The sequence below is a fragment of the Myotis daubentonii genome, chromosome 8 (assembly GCF_963259705.1).
Source record: "Myotis daubentonii chromosome 8, mMyoDau2.1, whole genome shotgun sequence".
Classification (NCBI taxonomy): Eukaryota; Metazoa; Chordata; class Mammalia; order Chiroptera; family Vespertilionidae; genus Myotis; species Myotis daubentonii.
The window spans coordinates 59,445,604-59,464,728 of record NC_081847.1 but is presented as its reverse complement, the minus strand read 5'-3'; the positions used below and the strand labels follow the sequence as shown (position 1 = coordinate 59,464,728).

General features: G+C 41.0%; 1 protein-coding gene across 5 annotated transcripts in view; it reads left to right on the top strand.

The window, feature by feature from the left end:
- DLGAP1 (DLG associated protein 1) overlaps window positions 1-19,125 on the top strand; it is a 629,180-nt gene that overhangs the window by 443,541 nt on the left and 166,514 nt on the right. For all 5 annotated transcript variants that reach the window (XM_059706573.1, XM_059706574.1, XM_059706572.1 and 2 more), the window contains one exon: window positions 8,905-9,119. In XM_059706573.1, the coding sequence (XP_059562556.1) occupies window positions 8,905-9,119 (215 nt within the window). The remainder of the gene's footprint in view (window positions 1-8,904; window positions 9,120-19,125) is intronic.

Here is a 19,125-nt window from a genome sequence, read left to right as displayed (position 1 = left end):
GCATTTATTATTTTAAACCCTCTTTATCGGTGCTAGAAAGTGGCAAGATCATATGTGTGCTTATTTTATTAATTGAATTTTATTTTAAAAAACAGTGCAGATGAGTAGTGCACTCCTTTTTTTTTAGTTTATTTTTTCATTCACTCAGTCAACATACATTCATCAGACGCAGGGTAATATTACTTAAAACTTTGTGGCTGACAAATGCGGACTCCTACTCATTATTATGACCTGGGGCAAGTCATTTTAGCCTTTTTGAGTCTCATTTTTACAGCAGTAATGCCTATTTCATAGGGCTGCTGGAAGGATTAAAATAAAGTGACATAAGTACCAGTTCCAGCCCTTTGAGATTATTCCATAAATGTCATTTTATCCCATAAACATCAGGTCCCTGCCTCTCCTTTCATAAATACAGTTTTCCCTTCTCAGAGCTACCCTTCCCCAAGTTCAGGAAAGGCCTGGTAGGTTGACTCCCCGTGGCCATCGCCAAGCACCTTCATGTATCTGGTTGCTTTCACTGATATAATCTATGCTTGGGGAGAAATCAACAGCTGCTGAGGGGTAGTCTTGCCAATATCAACCTATAACTGACTTTCACCATTTCAGTCACTGCTCTTCCCTGCTATATTGCCTTTATTTCTATTTAGTCAATCAAATGTCTGAGTCCTTGCTCTCAGCCTCTGTGATTCCTGATGAACTAGGACTTTGCTTTAAATCCCCCCCCCAAGTCTTAGGGTGATCAGTTTTCCTCCCAATTCCCTACACTGCAGAGCTGCTCACAGAATTGCACTGGCCTCCCTGGTATTTGTCAGGACATATATTCCATTCCAGCTGTCCCGGCGTTCTAAGTGTCTTCATTCCTTTTGTGGCTCTCAGATTTCCCAAAATCTCACGCATTTTCATTACTCCAGACCTCACCATCCAACTTCCCATCCTGAGATAATCCAGTCTCCAGAAGTCACTCACACATGGCTCATCCCCCAGCCACCGTCTCTCAGACCATCATCGGCACAGAATGTCTGACTCTATCTACATTCAGTTACACATTATGCCTGCAGCCCAGCCAAAGCGGACTCAAACCATGTGTGCTTTGAAAGAGCCTTTTCAAGGCAAGCCTTCCGGTGTCTGAAATAGTATTTCTCATAAGTTTTTATTTCAAAGCATGTAATTCTTATTTATTTTATTGTTTTTTTCCTCCAGAAAGACCTTTAAACACTAAAAAGTTGTTTTCTTATCTGAAATGTGTTCTTTAGATGACCATAAAATAATAGTTATTACAAGATAGCTAAGAAATGAATATGGGTGAGAAATCCCTGGAATGTGTACATCAGACCCAGCTTGGGCACAGTGCCACTTGGACTAACTACTAACCTCTCTGGACCTCACTTTCTTTACTTGACAAGCTGAAATTATAACACTTACTCTTCTTATCTCTCAAGGTAGTTAAAAGAATCATGAAACATTATGTTGCATTTATACTTAATGTTTTTTCAAAAGCATGCTATAGATTAATGCTAATTATTACTATTAATTTTGTCACTATGAACATTAAGTTTATAATTACTGTCCCAGAATATGTCCATTTCTTGTTCTTATTTTTGCACATATTCTTTAAAGGGGTGTTTAATTGATTCTAATATCCTTTTTTAACATTTTAGCATCTTTTCTAAAAAATTGATTTGAGAGAGAGAAAAAAAACCTGAAACTTGGTATGTGCCTGACCGGGAATTGAACCCACCACCTTTTGGTGTACAGGATGATGCTCCAACCAACTGAGCCACACCAGCCAGAGCAACATTTTAGCATCTTTGATATTGGAATGTATCATACAACCTATGGTATATCAGAAATTAGTTGGTGACATTCATTTCTTTCTCAGTGGTACAAAAATTATTGTGGGGTTTGCATTGGAGTCAGTAAAATGTATTTGGCGCTTAGAGGAAAGCTAAAGAAGGGTAAAAGTACTTTGTCTATCTAAATGAAAACTTTATTAAGTGAGTGGCAATAGGACCACCACCACCCCCCCCAAAAAATCAGCAAAGTCTTTGAAGCATTCAGATAGAAGGTATTGCCTTGAATTATATCATCTTTTAAGGTTCCCTATGGGAAATATATTTTAAGGACCTCCAGGTCTCCTAGCTTATAGCTTAGGCTCACAGGTCTCCTAGAACTAGTGTGATCCTGAGTCAACTGAGTTCGGGGAAGCCTTGGGAGGAGGCGGGAGGAATATGGCTGCTCCAGAGGACAGTCCACTTCCAAAGGTCTTAGAAGAAAGATAAATACATTTTTGTGCCTGAGGGCCAAGTTGAGAGAACAAATGTTTACTATAGAAGATAGATATATAGATGAAATGTTTATATTTATAATATTTATAATTTTATATTGTGCAATTTTTCTATTTTTACATAGGGTTACATATATATTCTATTTGCATTTATATTCTCATGCTAGAATATCTACTTTAATGATTAGAAGTTTGTCAGTTAAAATGTCACTGACCATACTTAACATGTAGACATGAAGAGACAGATTTCTAATCTTCATTCTCAGATTTGTATGGTGCTTTGAAGTTAACAACTATTTTCACACACATTATCCATATTCATTAAACATCTGTTATCATCCCCATTTTACAGATTGAAAGACTGAGTCAAAGAGATGAAGTGACTTATCCAAGGTCAAATGCAGTGAGTGAAAGCAAAGCTGGTGTTGGAATTCATTCAGTCTCACGTGGTCTGTTTCTGGCACTGTACTGGGCCCTAGAAAGAGCAGGATAAACAGCAAGAAGTTGCCCCCTTTACTTTTTCCAACCTCTCCCTCCCTGACCTCTGAGACTAAGAGCTGCCCAGAGTAGAACCGTCATGGAGCCCAGAGCCTCTGTGCCCCAGCAGTTGGCCTTGACCGTCTTCATACCTATGGAAGGCATAGGTAGGCTCTAGGTTTCTAAAAAATACAAATACCAAAATAGTTCCCTTGGAGGTTTCTTCTTCCCCAGGTTTCTAATTTGTGAACCAGAAGAAAGCATTTGAGATCTGATCACCTGGAAGCCAAGCAAGATAAGTGGCCCAAGGAAGCAGGCTCCCCCTTAGTCCAGCAAGATGGAGATGAGTCCCCGGGCAAAGAGCTGTGCACTACTTCCTGATGGGGACTTTCCCTTAAAAATTATGGGAATAGACAATACATTAGGAATTTAAGATTCTGATTACTATATTTCAATGATTTCTGCCCCTCCATTACCAGAGAAACTTGAACATGGCATCAGACCTATTGGAAAGCCAATGTCATCCATCATCCACGAGCATCTGTACGCTCAGTGCCATGCTACGTGCTGGGAGTCATGCACAACTCCCATAACACCAGCCATAACACGAGCACTTCCTGTGTGCCTGTGGGCATTACCTCATGTAATCCACAAATGGTTCTCTGGAGTGGAGAACGAACCAGGAAATTGAGGCATAGAGGACTTAGTTAACTTGACCATGAAAGTGCCCTGTTACTGGCCCAGCGAGAATTCAAACCTGGGCAGTCTAACTGCAGAGCCCACACATTGACCCTTCAGCAGTACTGCCCCCCCAAGTTCAGGGAGTTTACTGAGTATTTGGAGAGATGACACAAAAACACAAACAAGTAGTGTATACAAATGCCAAAGAACTCAGATGGAACATGTGGATCTGGCTTGGGCCACACAATCTCCACCACAACTCTGCCCCCATACCTGGAAACCAGCCATGGTCAATACATAATGAGTGGGCCATGGCCATGTGCCAATGAAACTTTATTTACTAATAAATGGCATGCTGGAGTTAGTCTGGAGCTACAGCTTGCTGACCCTTATGTAGATGATCTATGCCACAGATTTCATAATGGAGATCAGTGTAGACAGGAGCAGTTCGTGGGAGCTTTGGTCGCCTTGAAGAGAAGTTTAGGGTGGCTTCGGAGGACCTGTGAGACCTGCGCTGCCCCTTCTTGCTCCCTGGGTTCTGGCCAGCTGGCCTATGTTTCCTAGGCTTTGATTACACCAAGCTTACTCCTCCTCTAGAGGTTTCTCCCCTCTGCCTGGAACTCCTTCCCTGAGCTCTCCTCAAGGCATTTATGGTTTCAGAAATTACCTTGTTCATGATTGTGTACTTGTCTGTTATCTGTCTCTTCCTGTTCTCCTTATAGAATGTAAGCTCAATAACATGGGATCAACATTTGTACTGTTCACTGCTGTATATTCCTGGCATGCAGACAGTGGCCAGAAAATAAACGGGCAAAAAAATACTTGCAAGGGCAAATGAAAAGGGGGAGAGAGGCAAAGGAGAGAAAGGGAGGGAGACTTAGGAAATGTAAGCATGCCTCATTATTCCTGCTTAATTTTTCTTTTCTCTGTGTCTGAATAGACTGTCGCCGTCATTTGAATGGCTATCACTCAGTGCCCATAACTCTATTTCAGTTAATAAAACATCCTCATCCTGTAATAAGAGAATGATAGCACTGATGGTGGCCATTCCTTGGTCAGAGGTAGGTCTTCTGTACTTCTGAATGATGACTAGTGGTTTAAGTTATAGACTGGCTATAATCAAAATAGAAAAATCCATCTTAATCTTCATTTCATTTTATAAAAACTAAAACTCTCCATTGGTATTTTAATACTTAAACATATACATAAAAAAGCTAATGATCCTCTATTTCTCTAACCCATAACTATTGTTAAACTTAGCTGTTATTACATATATGTTATTAGCGGGTTTTGTTGGATCCAACCACCTCCTAAACTGGGGCAGACAAGCAGAACTGACCAGGCTGCTTTTCTATCTGCTCCAGCTTCCTTCTCTTACCGACTTTCATTTCTTTAAACTGCTAGGACTAGTGATAATAAAGGCTTTCACAGACAGTTGCAAGGTTAAATTTTTTTTATTTCCCTAAATCATTTTTCCCTGTGCAACTGAAGCAGGAAGACAGAGCAACCTTTGAATAGATCACAATAGCAGCTGTAACTATGAGTTTCCTTTCTTTTCAATCAAAAGGGGATAGTATTTCATGCTCTAAACACCTCACAAATTTGTATGCTTTCTTTGAAAACTATGTACCCAACCACTGTCTTCCCTTTTACTCTAGAATGTAAGAGACTCGGAATAAAAACTATGGTGCAATTATAACAATTTTGCTGGCCCTTAAACTTTAGCAACAGTATTTTTCTTCTCCAAGGTCTTGATTTTTGGTTTTTGTGGGGTTTTTTACATTTTTCCTAGAACTGATTTCTGCATTTTTATATGTAATCTTGTTCTAGGCTATCTTTAGGTGTATAAATAACATTAATTTTTAAATTCCATTCCAATGTAATTCACTTACATACAACTTTTTAGCTGCAGTCATTTGAAAATGATGTTTAATTGAAAGATATACAGATTAAATACTACCCAGCTGATTCCCTTCTTAATAATCACAGCCTGTTTCTAGGCCAAATCTAAGTTTCGGCCATAAACTGATTTTGGAGAAAACGCCTAATCAGAAATTTTCCATGTTTTGTTTCATAAGTGATATAAGCTAATACGTCATTAGTCTCTGACAAACTGCGCATCAGTACTGAGGAATGGCAATGTCGTGGGCACATCTATGACCCTCAGCTGTACTAACTTAATTATTAAATTTAACTACTAAGTCAACAATGAGGATCTGAACATGGTCATATCTTTGCAGTGAGTCATCTGCCAATTGAAGGGAAAAACAAGACTGTTCTCCGCATTTATAATTTCCCTAAGAAATGTCCCCTGTTGCTATAGTGACACTGATGCTAAAAAAGTAAAAACTCTACACTGTTACTACCATAAGTGATAAATGGCAAATGCATCAGGTGTGATGGATTACAAAGGTGCCCTGGGACCATACGTGTTCGGTTCCCTAAGAACTACTGGTTGTGGCCTAGAGAGACAGCATCGAACAGCGATCAAGTGCAAGGCCCCGGAGCTGTGAGCTGGAGCCCTGCCCTTCGTGGCCAGGACTTTGAGTCAATTACATAACCTCAGTTTCATCATTTGTAAAATGGGGATAATAGTAATACTACCCTTCAGCTGTGTGGATCCAATGGGTGAACATTTATAAAACATTTAGAACAGTGCCTGCATATGGAAACATGATTTAACAATCAACACTAATAAAAGAGAAAAATGGTAATTGGCGTACGAGCTACCTTTTTCATTGGCTAATCAGGGCTATATGCAAATTAACTGCCAACTAAGATTGGCAGTTAACTGCCAACTAAGATTGGCAGTTAACTGCCAACAAGATGGCGGTTAATTTGCATATGTAGGCACAATGCAGGGAGGCGAAAGGGAAAGCAGGAAGAAGCCCCCTGCCACTGACAGTAATCGGAAACCCAGGGGGGAGCTAAGAGCTGGGGGGCAGGGCAAAGGTGGCCCCCAGCCATGATCGGAGAATCAAGTGCCTTTTCCGCCCTGGCCAGTGATCGCAGAAAGTAGGGGTGGAGCCAGCGATGGGAGCTGGGCACGGTCGAAGCTGGCAGTCCCAGGAGCTAGGGGTCCCTTGCCTGGGCCTAAAGCGAAGCCCACGATCGTGGGACCGCTGCAGCTGCGGGTCCCCGCTGCCCGGGCCGGATGCCTAGGCCAGAGGCGTCAGGCCTGGGCAAGGGGCCGATCCTGCGATTGGAGGGTGATGGGGGTCAACGCCTGAGGGCTCCCAGTATGTGAGAGGGGGCAGGCTGGGCTGAGGGACACTCCCCCTCCCCCCCCCCCGCCACCCAGTGCACGAATTTCGTGCACCGGGCCTCTAGTTTGTTTAATAAAATAAACAAGCTGCACAGTGAAACTTAATCATACTTTTTTAGTACTTTTCAGGATTAGAACTTATAAACAACTGTTTTTCCGATCCATGAATAGTAGTAACTCTTTAATCTGCTGTTTCTAGACATTAGCTTTCAAATTATATAGTCAAATTCATAACTTAAGGGAGAAAGAAGTGGAACATCTATGCTCACTTCTTAGAACCTGTATAACATTTAGAAATCTATGTGTAATACCTGTATGTACCATATGTTGGGAGTAAGTAAAGTCTGATCTGTTGTGTTAAACAAAATGCTTTAGACCCCAGTGCTGCCAGTTAGTAGCTGTATGTTCTCGGGCAAATTTCTTAAGCTATCTGAGCTCCTGCTTCTCACCCGAGAAATACTGAAAAATGCACAGAGTTGTATTAATGAAATAAGACCCTATAAACAAATTGCTTAGCATAGTTAAATGTTAGTAATGAAACACTGTATTATCTAAAGGATAATCAGTAAATGTTTAGCATCAAAATATTAAATACCTTTTTAACTTCGCATTGCAAATTGGGCCAGTTTCCATTTATGGCACCATACCTTAAACTTGTTAACATGTTGATTTGGAGCGGTTCTCAAATTTATTTATGCTTTGTCTTCTCATCTCTGCTGTAAACATGTTGAGGGCAAGAACCAGACTCCCCTTCTTTTTAAATTAAGCCCTGTGTGCTGTAGGCTGTTACTTCTTAATGTGTATAAAGAGTGGTAATTATTCATGTCTTTTGCCAAGTGGAGGAAGAATGAGAACCTAAGTCGAGTCCATGTTGAAGTGGAAAATCTAAGAGCAAGCGAAGAAAAGTCATAAAGAAACTCTCTATATTGTAGTGTAGTGCTCTGCTGAACTCAGAGGGAATGGCTGTGGAATGTGCTGAGAACATTATCTTGTGTGGTACCCACAATTAGGGACTAGAATAGGATCCAGCAAAGCAAGAGGAAAAGAACAATTCAGATAAGTACAGTAATAGTTATCCCAGGTGAGTAGAGAAACTCTTTAAGACAGTGGTTCTCAACCTTCTGGCCCTTTAAATACAGTTCCCGCCCTGACCGGTTTGGCTCAGTAGATAGAGCGTCAGCCTGCGGACTCAAGGGTCCCGGGTTCAATTCCAGCCAAGGGCATGTGCCTTGGTTGCAGGCACGTCCCCAGTCGGGGGTATGCAGGAGGCAGCTGATCGATGTTTCTCTCTCATCGATGTTTCTGGCTCTCTATCCTTCTCCCTTCCTGTCTGTAAAAAATCAATAAAATATATATTTTTTAAAAAATATATACAGTTCCCCATGTTGTGACCCAACCATAAAATTATGTTTGTTGCTACTTCATAACTGTAATGTTGCTACTGTTATGAATTGTAATGTAAATATCTGATATGCAGGATGGTCTTAGGCAACTCCTGTGAAAGGATCGTTTGACCGCCAAAGGGGTCGCGACCCACAGGTTGAGAACCGCTGCTTTAAGAGGTACTGGTGGTGGTGGTGGTGGTGGTGGTGGTGGTGGTGGTGTGTGTGTGTGTGTGTGTGTGTGTGTGTAGAGCAGGAATAATTTAAAGTAAGAAAATGCCACTAGCTTTCATGAGGAGGTCATTGGTAACCTTTAATTTGGAGGCTGAATCCAAATTAAGAGGGTTCAGAAAGAACAGGTGATTGGTAAGTCAGTGCAGCTGGTATAGACCACTGGTTGAGGAAAAAGAAAGATCGGATATGAGATAGTAGAGTTGAGGGGTTCAAGGAAGATGTCAAAAAAAACCTTTTTTAAATTTTAAATGTCACTTGAAAACAAATAATTGAAAAACTCTAATAAAACCGATCTCCTTTCCAATGGTATTCTTATGCCTGACTCAATTATTCTCAACATGAAAACTGAGAGGTATTAGTAAATCTGAGCCAATGATTTTCATTTTTCCTAATACACAAGTTGTTTAAATATTCAGACATGGATTTCCATGTATTCAAATTATTTTCAAACCAGTTATAGTAAAATGCCATTATTGAAAAGTTAATGTCTGAAGTTTTTGGGTCAGAGCCCCCAAAAAAGGAAAGAAAAGAAAAATGTAGGGTTTTATAAAAAATGAATCATCTCTTTTATATCTGAATAGGTTCCTCAAGATGAATGGACAGGGTATACCCCTCGAGGTAAAGATGATGAAATTCCATGCCGAAGAATGCGGAGTGGCAGCTATATCAAAGCCATGGGAGATGAAGACAGTGGTGACTCGGACACAAGTCCCAAGCCGTCTCCCAAAGTTGCTGCACGAAGAGAAAGCTATCTCAAGGCTACTCAGCCATCCCTTACAGAACTCACCACACTCAAGTAAGTGTTTCTAACACTATACGTCTGGTAGTCCACCTCCTTCTAATATTATTACCTAGGATCAGATTGTGTGATGCCGAGAATAAATGGGACAGAAAACATTCTATCCATGGAGCATTGTGATACATTGACTGGCCTATTGATTTTTGACATTGGGTTTGACTTGCTTTCAAAGACAAGGGCATCCAGGTGTACTATGCATGGACATAAGCTGAATCCCCAATCTCTAAGATGAAGAGTTTGAAATAATCCAGACTGGCTTCTGAAAGAAATTAAGATTTCTGGTTAATGAGAAGATCCATGTACCCCAACTCTTGGACATTTGTTTAACCACTAAATCTATGAGGAATCTCTTCCTTACAAGTCCCTTCAACTGCTCAGATAATTGAGTAATATAATAGATCAGATTATATTGGAGAAGCTTCTAGAATGTGGTCATGTTTTAAAATTGGGTGATATGTGAAGGTTCTTGATATACATTTTTAAATTTGGTCACTCAATATATTTTGTAAGACCTTAAAATGTTTTTTGTTTTGAAAAATATGATATAAGTAATATTTACCTCCACATGTGCCCTTTGTAAACAGAGAAGAGCTTTACAAAATAAACTACTGAAATTGAAATTTTAATTTTTAATTTGATTTACAGAAGTAAATCCGAGCTTGGAACACAGCATCATGTAGCTCATCATTTGGACCTAAATAATATATTACGGATAATCTGTGTTTCTTAAGTGCCTTCGATTACATGTTTTGAGGAAATACATACTGCTATTTGTGCATTTATATACACTACAAAATAAGATATTAAAAGACATAATAAATAAAACATAAATTTTCCCGAAGGAAAATAAACTAGATTATGACCTACGACATTCAAAAACAACCAACCATTCTATGGTGGAAATTTATTTAAATAGCAAGTTACATTATATTTTAAGGAAGTGGACAGGGAGAGTCCCCTCATCAATAATTTTTCAATGGAGCGTGTGAAACCACGATGGATCATTTCAATAAAAAAAAAGAACTTAGAACCAATGACATGAGTAAACCATCCCAAGAAAGGAAGCTCTTCTTCCTTTCCTTTGGCTTCCAGTTGCCCTCCTCTTTGCCTTTATTTCTGCATGTATTCATTTCCCGGGCGTGCCATACTACGACCTTGAAACTATAAGAGTTTATTATCTCACAGTTCTGAAAACTAGAAGTTTGGAGTCAAGGTCAGCATAGCCTCACTCCTAAAACTTGTAGAGGACAATCTTTCCTGGCCTCTTCCAGGCTTCTGTTCTTCACCTGTTACCCTTGGCATTCCTTGGCTTGTAGCTGCAGCACTTTGATCTCTGCCTCTGTCACCATGTGGCTGTCTTCTTATGACACCAGTGACATTAGGTTAGAACCCTCCCTAGTGGCCTTATCTTAACTTGATTAAACTGCAAAGACCATATTTCCAAGTAAGGTCACATTCACAGGTATTGGGAGTTAGGACTTGGACATATCTATGTGGGGAACACAGTTCACTCCATAACAAATACTGCCACATGAGGTAAAAATTAATTATAGAAATGAAAACCAGAAACAGTTATTTATTGTACTCTGGCACAGCTCACAGAAGCTCATAAAATTAAAGATACTCAGTGTGAAAAGAACTGGATATGTAATAAAGTCAGTGGTCCAAGGTGGTATGAAATGGGGCTAGCTAAGGACCCTTCTGGCAAATATTTTCTATGGATTTTTAAAGTATCTCTCCACTAGAAATAATAATAGATAGTCGTAGTCATGGCATTGACATCTTCCAAAAGATACAAAAGAAGGAAAGCTTTGGGCAATAAAGTCACTTGGACCTTCAAGATATCAGTTTCCTAATATGAAAACCAAGTCGTGGGAGTCTCCAACCTCCGGAGACCCATCCACCTCCTTTATCCCATTAGTTTACCAATAGGGATGCATTTGTCACATCAGCTGAATGACAGTATACATCTTGGGTGGTGAAATACAGTGATTGCTGCTATTCACTGTGGTACCCAGGCATGAGGAGAACAGAAAGGAGTAGAGCCATAAGGAACGTGAGGAGAGTGCTCAGAGGAGGCCAGGGACAGGGGTATGTGCAGAAATCAAGTTCACAATTATACCTTGTAGCTACTCTCCTCAGAGCTTGGGAGCTGTGAGAAATCAGCTCCCAAGCCATTGGAAGGTTTTCTTTTTCATTTTGTCTTCTACATAATAGCTCTTTTTATTTTATTTTTTTTATTGATTTGTCCTTTTTTAATAGCTCTTTTTAATGCAACTAGCATATATTTCTTTCACTGCTCACAAGCTTTAAGAGCAAAAAGAGACCACTACACAGACAGTGGCTAAGCTGATGGTAGAGAGGGTCAGCACTTCAGACAGTGAAGTTAGTCCTTGAGCAGAGTCGGTGACTTCTACTTCCTTCCTCTAAACCTGTAGAAACTCAAAACAATAGCCATTTTACTAGGGGACACCTCTTAAATGGAAATACCTTTTCTTGATTGCATATTCATTAGCAGGCAAGACAGCATCTGACCATTCTAATATGTCTTTCATTTCTACGCTACCATCTCATTCCCCAGACTTATTTCTCCTAGTTATATTTATCTCCATCCATTTCTTCCTCACCTGCTTTAAGAGCACCATCTCTCATTACAGTCTGCATATTAAGCTTCCATCATACTCAAATATATAGGATCATTAGTGATTTCTAGTTCAATAGGATTTACAGAGATACAGAAGAAGAAAAAGGAAATACACTCTGTAGGCAAAAATTGGGATATGACATCACTCATAATTAATGCTGTCTTTTATTCCTTGATGATGTTTTGACTGGAGATAATGACTTTTCTAGAAGTTTGAAGCATTTAGTTCCTCAGAAGAAAAAAGATCCCCATATTCTGGAATTCTAGTTCTCCAAAAAAGAAACTATATTTTTGTTCCTACTGCTCTGACATTTAAGTCAATTTTTCCTCCTTCCTCCTCAGCAATTCACAGCTTTAGGGATGATTCATAGCCATGAACCAAGATAACTAAAATTAGCCAAGTGAGATTGGGGCAACATTTTGTTTGAGGTTTTCAACTCCCATCTTCTCAGAAATGTTGGAGAGAAGGTACTCCTACACTCTCTGACATTGTTTTTCTCTTTTCTTTTTCCTTTGCTATTTTCCAAAGGCATCTTGAGGGCTTACTTATGAGGATGGTTTTCATCAGCTACTTAATGTTGTTGCATTTTTAGATACATAAGGCCAAAGGTCAGCTGAACATTCTAGAGTCAGAGGCAGCCTTGAGGCAGTGAACTCCACCTCTGGGCTGTAAAACTCCTGTAGTTACTCTCCGAGGACCATTATTTCGCTCACTCCCTTCTCTTCTTCCACAGCCGGAATAAACCCCTTCCCCTCACCACTAGCCTTCCTTTTCCATTATTAGCTAACAATAAACCTAAATGACATATCATCCAAGAATGTTATTATTTTCAAAAATACCTTCTGAATGTTTAATAGTCAATTCTCAGGCAAGTAAGGGAGAGATCTGGGGGCCAGAGTTCCAGCTTGGCTCTGTTAAAGGACTGAACTCTTTTCCTTAAATTTGTTATGATATGCCATTTATTCTAAAATTAAAACTACTGCCTGCTATCATGATTAGTTAAAACCATGTCCAAATCTTATCTAGAATAAGATTTTTATGGTGGGTTGTTTTTTTTTTAATATATTGTGAAAAGGAAGAATTTTTTAAAATAACATTTGTGAGCTGTCATTTAAAAGATTCTAAAGCTAAATTTAAATGTCCATTAATCCAAGGCAAATAGCACCTTAAAATCTCTTCCTTCTTCTTTATCCCTTCATCCAAGCGTGAAGGAAACTTACCTCCTGGGAGAAACAGTCTCTGACACACAGACTTGCAAACGCCTCTGAAATTGGCGAGAAGGCCCCCAGGCTTCTGTGGGTGCTTGGCTCTGGAGAAGACCAAGCCGGGTGCCTAACCATTTTGACAAAGTGTCTAACAAAAGGCTTCGGGAAGGTTTATTTTCAATCCTAAATGCCTTGGAGGCAGATAGTTTTTCATTTTCAGAATCGTTAATTCTCTTAATCTCATTCTCTCCCTGATACGACACTTTTTTCTATTCTTTTTTTTTTATTGCTTAAAGTATTACAAAGGGTATTACATATGTGTCCTTTTTTCCCCCCGCCCTTGACAGTCCCCTAGCCTCCCCTATCCCCCAGTGTCTTATGTCCATTGGTTATGTGATATGACACTTTTAAAAAAATAACAATAAGTTAGTGAGATACTAAATAGCTCTGTGGCTTTTGGCAACTGGATTAATGTCTCTGTGCGCCCCGACCCCAATTAAATGAGAGGCTTGGGCTGCAAGTGTGGACGGCACCACCTAGAAGGCTCCCAGCCAGGTCAGGGACAGACAGCAGTAGCCGATCTCAGCACCCTTCCCACTGAGCAGCATCCCCCTGGGGCTCAGAACTCCTCCAACGCAGCGCTACAGCCACAGCTTCTCATTGGCCAGTGCCTCCCCGGGTGCTATCCCTTGTCTACATGGTCTCTGAGGCATCGAAAAGCGCTGCTGTGGACAATTGTAAAGAGGAGGCACAGAAGAGATAGTTTACTATTTGAAGACAAAAGGAAGTGGTATTGATAAATGACAACATTTGGGAAGAGATACACAGGATGTTCTCCTTCGCCTTTAATTCTGGAGATTTAAAATGAGTCCGTTCTATCGCAAGAACCCAAACTGTAGGGTCTCTTTTTTTGGTTAGCTTTCTAAGTTTATTTCTTCCCTTTTTCTCTCTAGACACACTGTGTCCTCTGCCGGTTCCTCACATTCCACATGCCCCTTCTACCCACCTAGGGCTCCTCATGTTCTTTCTCTTCCCAGAAAAAGGATGGGGGAGGGCAAGGGAGGTGATATAAAGATGGGAGCATGCGGATTTTTTCCCTGAGGGTTATCTGAGTTCCCCATATTTAAGAACATAGCAATGTGTATCAGTCCACCTTTCTCCTTAGTGTATGAAATGTCTCTGTTTTTCTTTGTTCTCCCCTTTCCCCAAATGTTTGCCATTCCTCTCTACCTGTTCCTCAGCATAACTGTAACATACAATAGCAAATGCTCCTCACAGTGGGCGGAAGAACAAAATAACACAGTCTGACACTTCAAAATTATGCATTTACACCTGCAGAGGTAGAAACTCAGGACAATTTCCCATCCTTCCCTTATCATGTATTTTCTTCTATTATCTTCTATTCACCCAACTCTCCCCACCCTTCCAAAATAAGAAATTTTAAAAAAAAGTTTAAAACATGGAAACTCACTCACTAGCTCATAGACAAATTATCTAAATACCTTTCAACCCCCTGCTAGAAATAAGCCCAGTTAAAAACAAAACATACAAAACTGAAATGAGAAATTGCCTAGTATATTCAGCCCCTAATTGCCATGCCTTGTTTTTAAAAACCTCCTCCTTCTTTATGAGGTGGGTGTGGGTAATAGTGTAGTCTGTATCCCACGCTGGCCTCTTGCTATGTACGTGCTCTGGGAAAGCCAATTTGGGAAGGAGACCTGTGTGGATTGAACTGTACCTGCAAGGATCATGACCTCAGAGAGGGAAAAACTGCATGTGAGTCTTTGAAGGAGGTGAAAAACAAATGAAAAATTCAGATTGGTTTAGTGAGAAGGAAACATGACAGAAAGATTTAAGTTTGAATAAGGTTCTGAGTGCCTGACTGAGTGCTAACAGCTTTACATTCCTTTTTGTTGTTGTTGTTTTCCCATTTAATCACCACATTGCGATTTCCCCCACTTTACAAGTAAGGAGCCCCATGTCTCTGGGTGCAATTTTTCCATCCCATGGAGTCTAAGTCTTTAGCATAAGACCAGTGCTGTGTTCTTCTCAGGTACACTGATCCTCTATTTTTAATGTAAGCATGCAAGAAAATGAGATTTCCCGAATAATTCACTACCGCTGAACTACATCACTTCTCTCCCTGACTCTTTCATTTCTGTGAACCAAATTACCAGTTTCTTAAATTCAGTCTTGAACCATTGCAGCTCACTTCTCACTTCCTCAAGCTTTAGAACTTCGCTCTTTCTCACTTGAATGATTGCAATGGACTGATTTGTCTTGCTGCCACTTTTGGAGTTGTTGCCTCTCTTTGCAACTACTCCTTCCATAAACTTTCTACCAGGTTACTGAGAACTCATCTCTGAATCCATTTTGTCTGTGCATGTAGTCCTCAACAGCAGTAAGAGATTCACAAGAAGACTCCACCCGCCTTTGAGCTCTTCTCTTTTGCTGTCCCCTTCTGAGCATTCTATGCTTAAATCAAATGGAACTACTAATTGTGCGTGAGACCTGTTTTGCTGGCTTTAGGACTGTGCTAATCAGGATAGGATAGATTACGCTGGCAGCGTAAAACAACTTCCAAATCAGAGAAGCTTCTCACAACAAAACTTTATTTCTTGCTCATGCATCATGTCCATCTTGGGTCATTTTGGAATTCTGCTCACCAAGGTCACCCAGGACTAAGGTACAGACACACCACATCAACAAAGGTTCCCACCACCACCCAGCCAGGGCAAGTGCACAGGATCTTAACGCTTCCACTTGCAAGTGGGACAGGTCACCTCCATTCCCATGTGATGGGCAAAAGCTAGTGGCATGGCAGTGTGTATCTTCAAAGAGGGCAGAGAAGGCAATCTTCCCATGCACTCAGGACATGGACACATAAAACACTATTTGGCAAGTAGCAATAATGACTACCAAAGTTTATCTCCTGGACGCCAAATATTTGGCTCACTCTCTTTCCTTCAAGCACAACATATTCATGCCCTACCACCACCATCAAAGGGAGAAAAACCAAACAACCTGTCCTGGTCCTCTCTTCATCCCATAGTTTTTGGTCTGGGGGTGACGTTCGATAGTCTGTGTAGAAGGGAATGGTGTCAACACCCGGTCAAGATGTGGCTCCCCTGCATCTGGAGACCCGCGACCCACAAAGACAAACGATCTTCTTCCCACACACCCAATATACCTCGTGTAAGGCAGGACAAGGACAAAACATACACACTAAACACTCCCACTCAACATCAAGAACATGGGAGACAACAGTGGTCACTGCTCCATCTCAATTTTGCAATCCCACTGGGTAAAATGTTTAGCCTCTACCCTGGGGAGGGAATGTTTCTGATTAGGCTGCAGTTCTCCTCCCTGGGAGCAATTTCCTTGTTCATTGTTTTCATGTCTCCTGGCTCTCTGCTCTGGGAGAGCCTTCTATTTCTGTAATCCTTCTTGATCATATCCAAAGCACACATCAGGGGAAGTGTGCTCTTTCAGCCTGAGAGACAGTGTAGGACTACTCTTATTACCATGTCTTTTAATCTAGTCTTGTGGTTCTTTGGGGTGATGTGGCCATATCCTTGATTGGAATCTTGCCACGAGTTTCCATCATGTCTTCAACACTCAAAGATCTTCTCATGTTACTGTGGGAACCATGCCAGAGATGCCGGATAGTCAAGGCAACAGAGTGTGAAAGGCCTTCTTGATAGTACGCTGGACGGCCAAGGCCACTCTGAACATGGGAATCTTAATCAGAATGGTCAAGGCTAAGATGCCATACACAGATGCAAGGACACAACAATCTCACGGTATACTGCACACGCGTGCTCTTCTGTAACCCAAATGATTGATGTCACTGTTAGCAGCTGGCCTCCTTTGTTTAAGTGGTATAATACATGATACTAACCAGCCAGTGTACTGGTGCTACTGAGAGAGGAGTGTAGAAAAGGCTGGAGAGAGGGGGGAGGCCAGAGAGGCAAGAGTGGAGAGCTCAGGTGCTGCTCCTATGTGAGGCTGTGAGTACAGAGGCCAGTGCTACTATGTGAGAAAGATGTATCTGTTATCAGCCGGTGTGTGGCTACCTGTATGGGACTTTGCTGTGAAGGACTGTTTTTTCTGATGGCTGTATGGCCACCAGCTTCTACAACATGGACTCATTCTTATACATCCACAACTTCTCATGGCTTCTCCATCTACCAACCGGCGTCCAAGAAGGTCCAGCCCCTGGCAGAGGTGCTTGACCGCGACAGTTAGTACAATGGGCAGGGTTTGAGAGAGAACCTGCCCTGACAGTTGGCATAGTCGAGCAGAATTCAGAAGAATATATGGACTCAGAGCAGCCAAGAGAGCACAGTTACCTTTTACAAGCTGGGTTGAAGCCAGTTGTTTTTTCCAATCCTGCAAATCCTCAGATGTCCAGCCTCTCCTTCTTCCCTTTCATTTCTACTTGCAATCTAACCAGTTCTTTTCTGAGTTCATTTCAAACTGCAAAACACCTGTTGAAGGCGACCAATAGCAACCAACACGTGCTGCTAACATTGTGTTTTGCAACTACGTTCCCTAGAGTTACAAATTCATTTGTCACATCATCTACTTCCAAGTTGTTGTAAACAACTGATTTCACCTCTGCCTAACATGTTACTAGCCTCTGATAACAATTACCTTGCTGCCTGCCTCCCATTCCTGAAATCATAGCTACATATTTTAGGGTATGGTATTTTAATTATTGTTGTAATATGGCTACCTCATTTTTGGTACCAATTTATGTACGACCCATGATAGGCTAGGTTAGTTACACTGTTAATAAGTAATCCTCAAATCTTAAAAGTTCAGTTATTGCTCACAATATGGGTCCATCATTAAATGGAAGGAGGCTCTGCTCGTTGCAATTATCTGATTCCCAGAACAGAGGAAATAGGTGCTTCCATGGTTACTGAATCAGAGAAAGGGAATGTGGTGAATTGAGCTCTAGTTCCTGGAAATTGTACACATAGCTTTTGCATTTCATTGCTAAAGCCATCTACGAGGCCACACTAATTTCAAAGAGACAAAGAAGTGCAATACTACCATATGCCCAGAAAATGGAGCACTGGCTATATTTGGTGAACAGCAATAATAATAATACCTCAAGGCCCTTGTTTGTGCTATTCCCACCCTGTACCCCTGAAATGCCATCTCCTATTAATTTATTCACTCAACAAAGGTTTTCTAGCATGTTGCTCTAGAGTGCATGCTCTGAGGTGAGGTTACCTCATAGCTCTGTCATTTCTAAATGGGTTACTGTAGGGAAATCGTTTAACCATTCAGTGCCTCAATTTCCTCATCAGTTTTACAGGGGTGATAATATTTCCTACCTCAAGAGCCATTGTGAAGATTCAATATGATTACATATGTGAAACACTTAGAATAGTGCCTAGCACATAGTAAGTGCTTCACACACGTTAGCTATTTCTATTAAAACAATTTTTGGCCACCTCCTATGTGCTAAGGATTGGGGTATATTAGTAGTTAGTATTCCTAGGATAACATAGTTTACAATCTAATGGGAGAGAAGAGTAGGGGGGGCGGTGTCTATTCAGTCTTCCTCTCAAATTTAACCTCTCCCTGTTGGCTATTATTCCTTCCTCCTTAGAACTTTGGAAGCTCTGTGTGGAAACATTTCTCAAGGAAGTTATAGCCTTCTCACACACTTTTTATTTTCTCTGTCTCTCATGTCGAAGGGAATTCAAACTCTATCTGAAGTAATGTTTGTGAAGCACTTGGCCCAGCCCTGAGGAGATATTGAATGAACGCTAATTCACCATTACACAATTCCTATATATGCCTAAGGTGCCTTAAACAGTAGCTTCTCAGGGCCGCTCTAAACCGTAGATGTTGAATTGGCTTGTCATCACACATCTGCCTGGCACCCTTTGGCTGTGTCTGTGCTCGCTCAGACTCTTTACCCTCCCTCTGCTTCGGAATCGGTGGTTCGTTGGAAAGCTCCCTGTTCCATCTCAACCCTACTTGGCATTGCCAGCCCACCTGGAGACTCAGTCTGGCAGGTACACATTAGCGTGGTAAAAATATCTATGCAGCCAACCCTCATGTTGTCATCCACTCTGAACATTAGCATATTTCCCTCAGTTCTCCTGGGGAATACCTGTTCTTTCTAGTTCT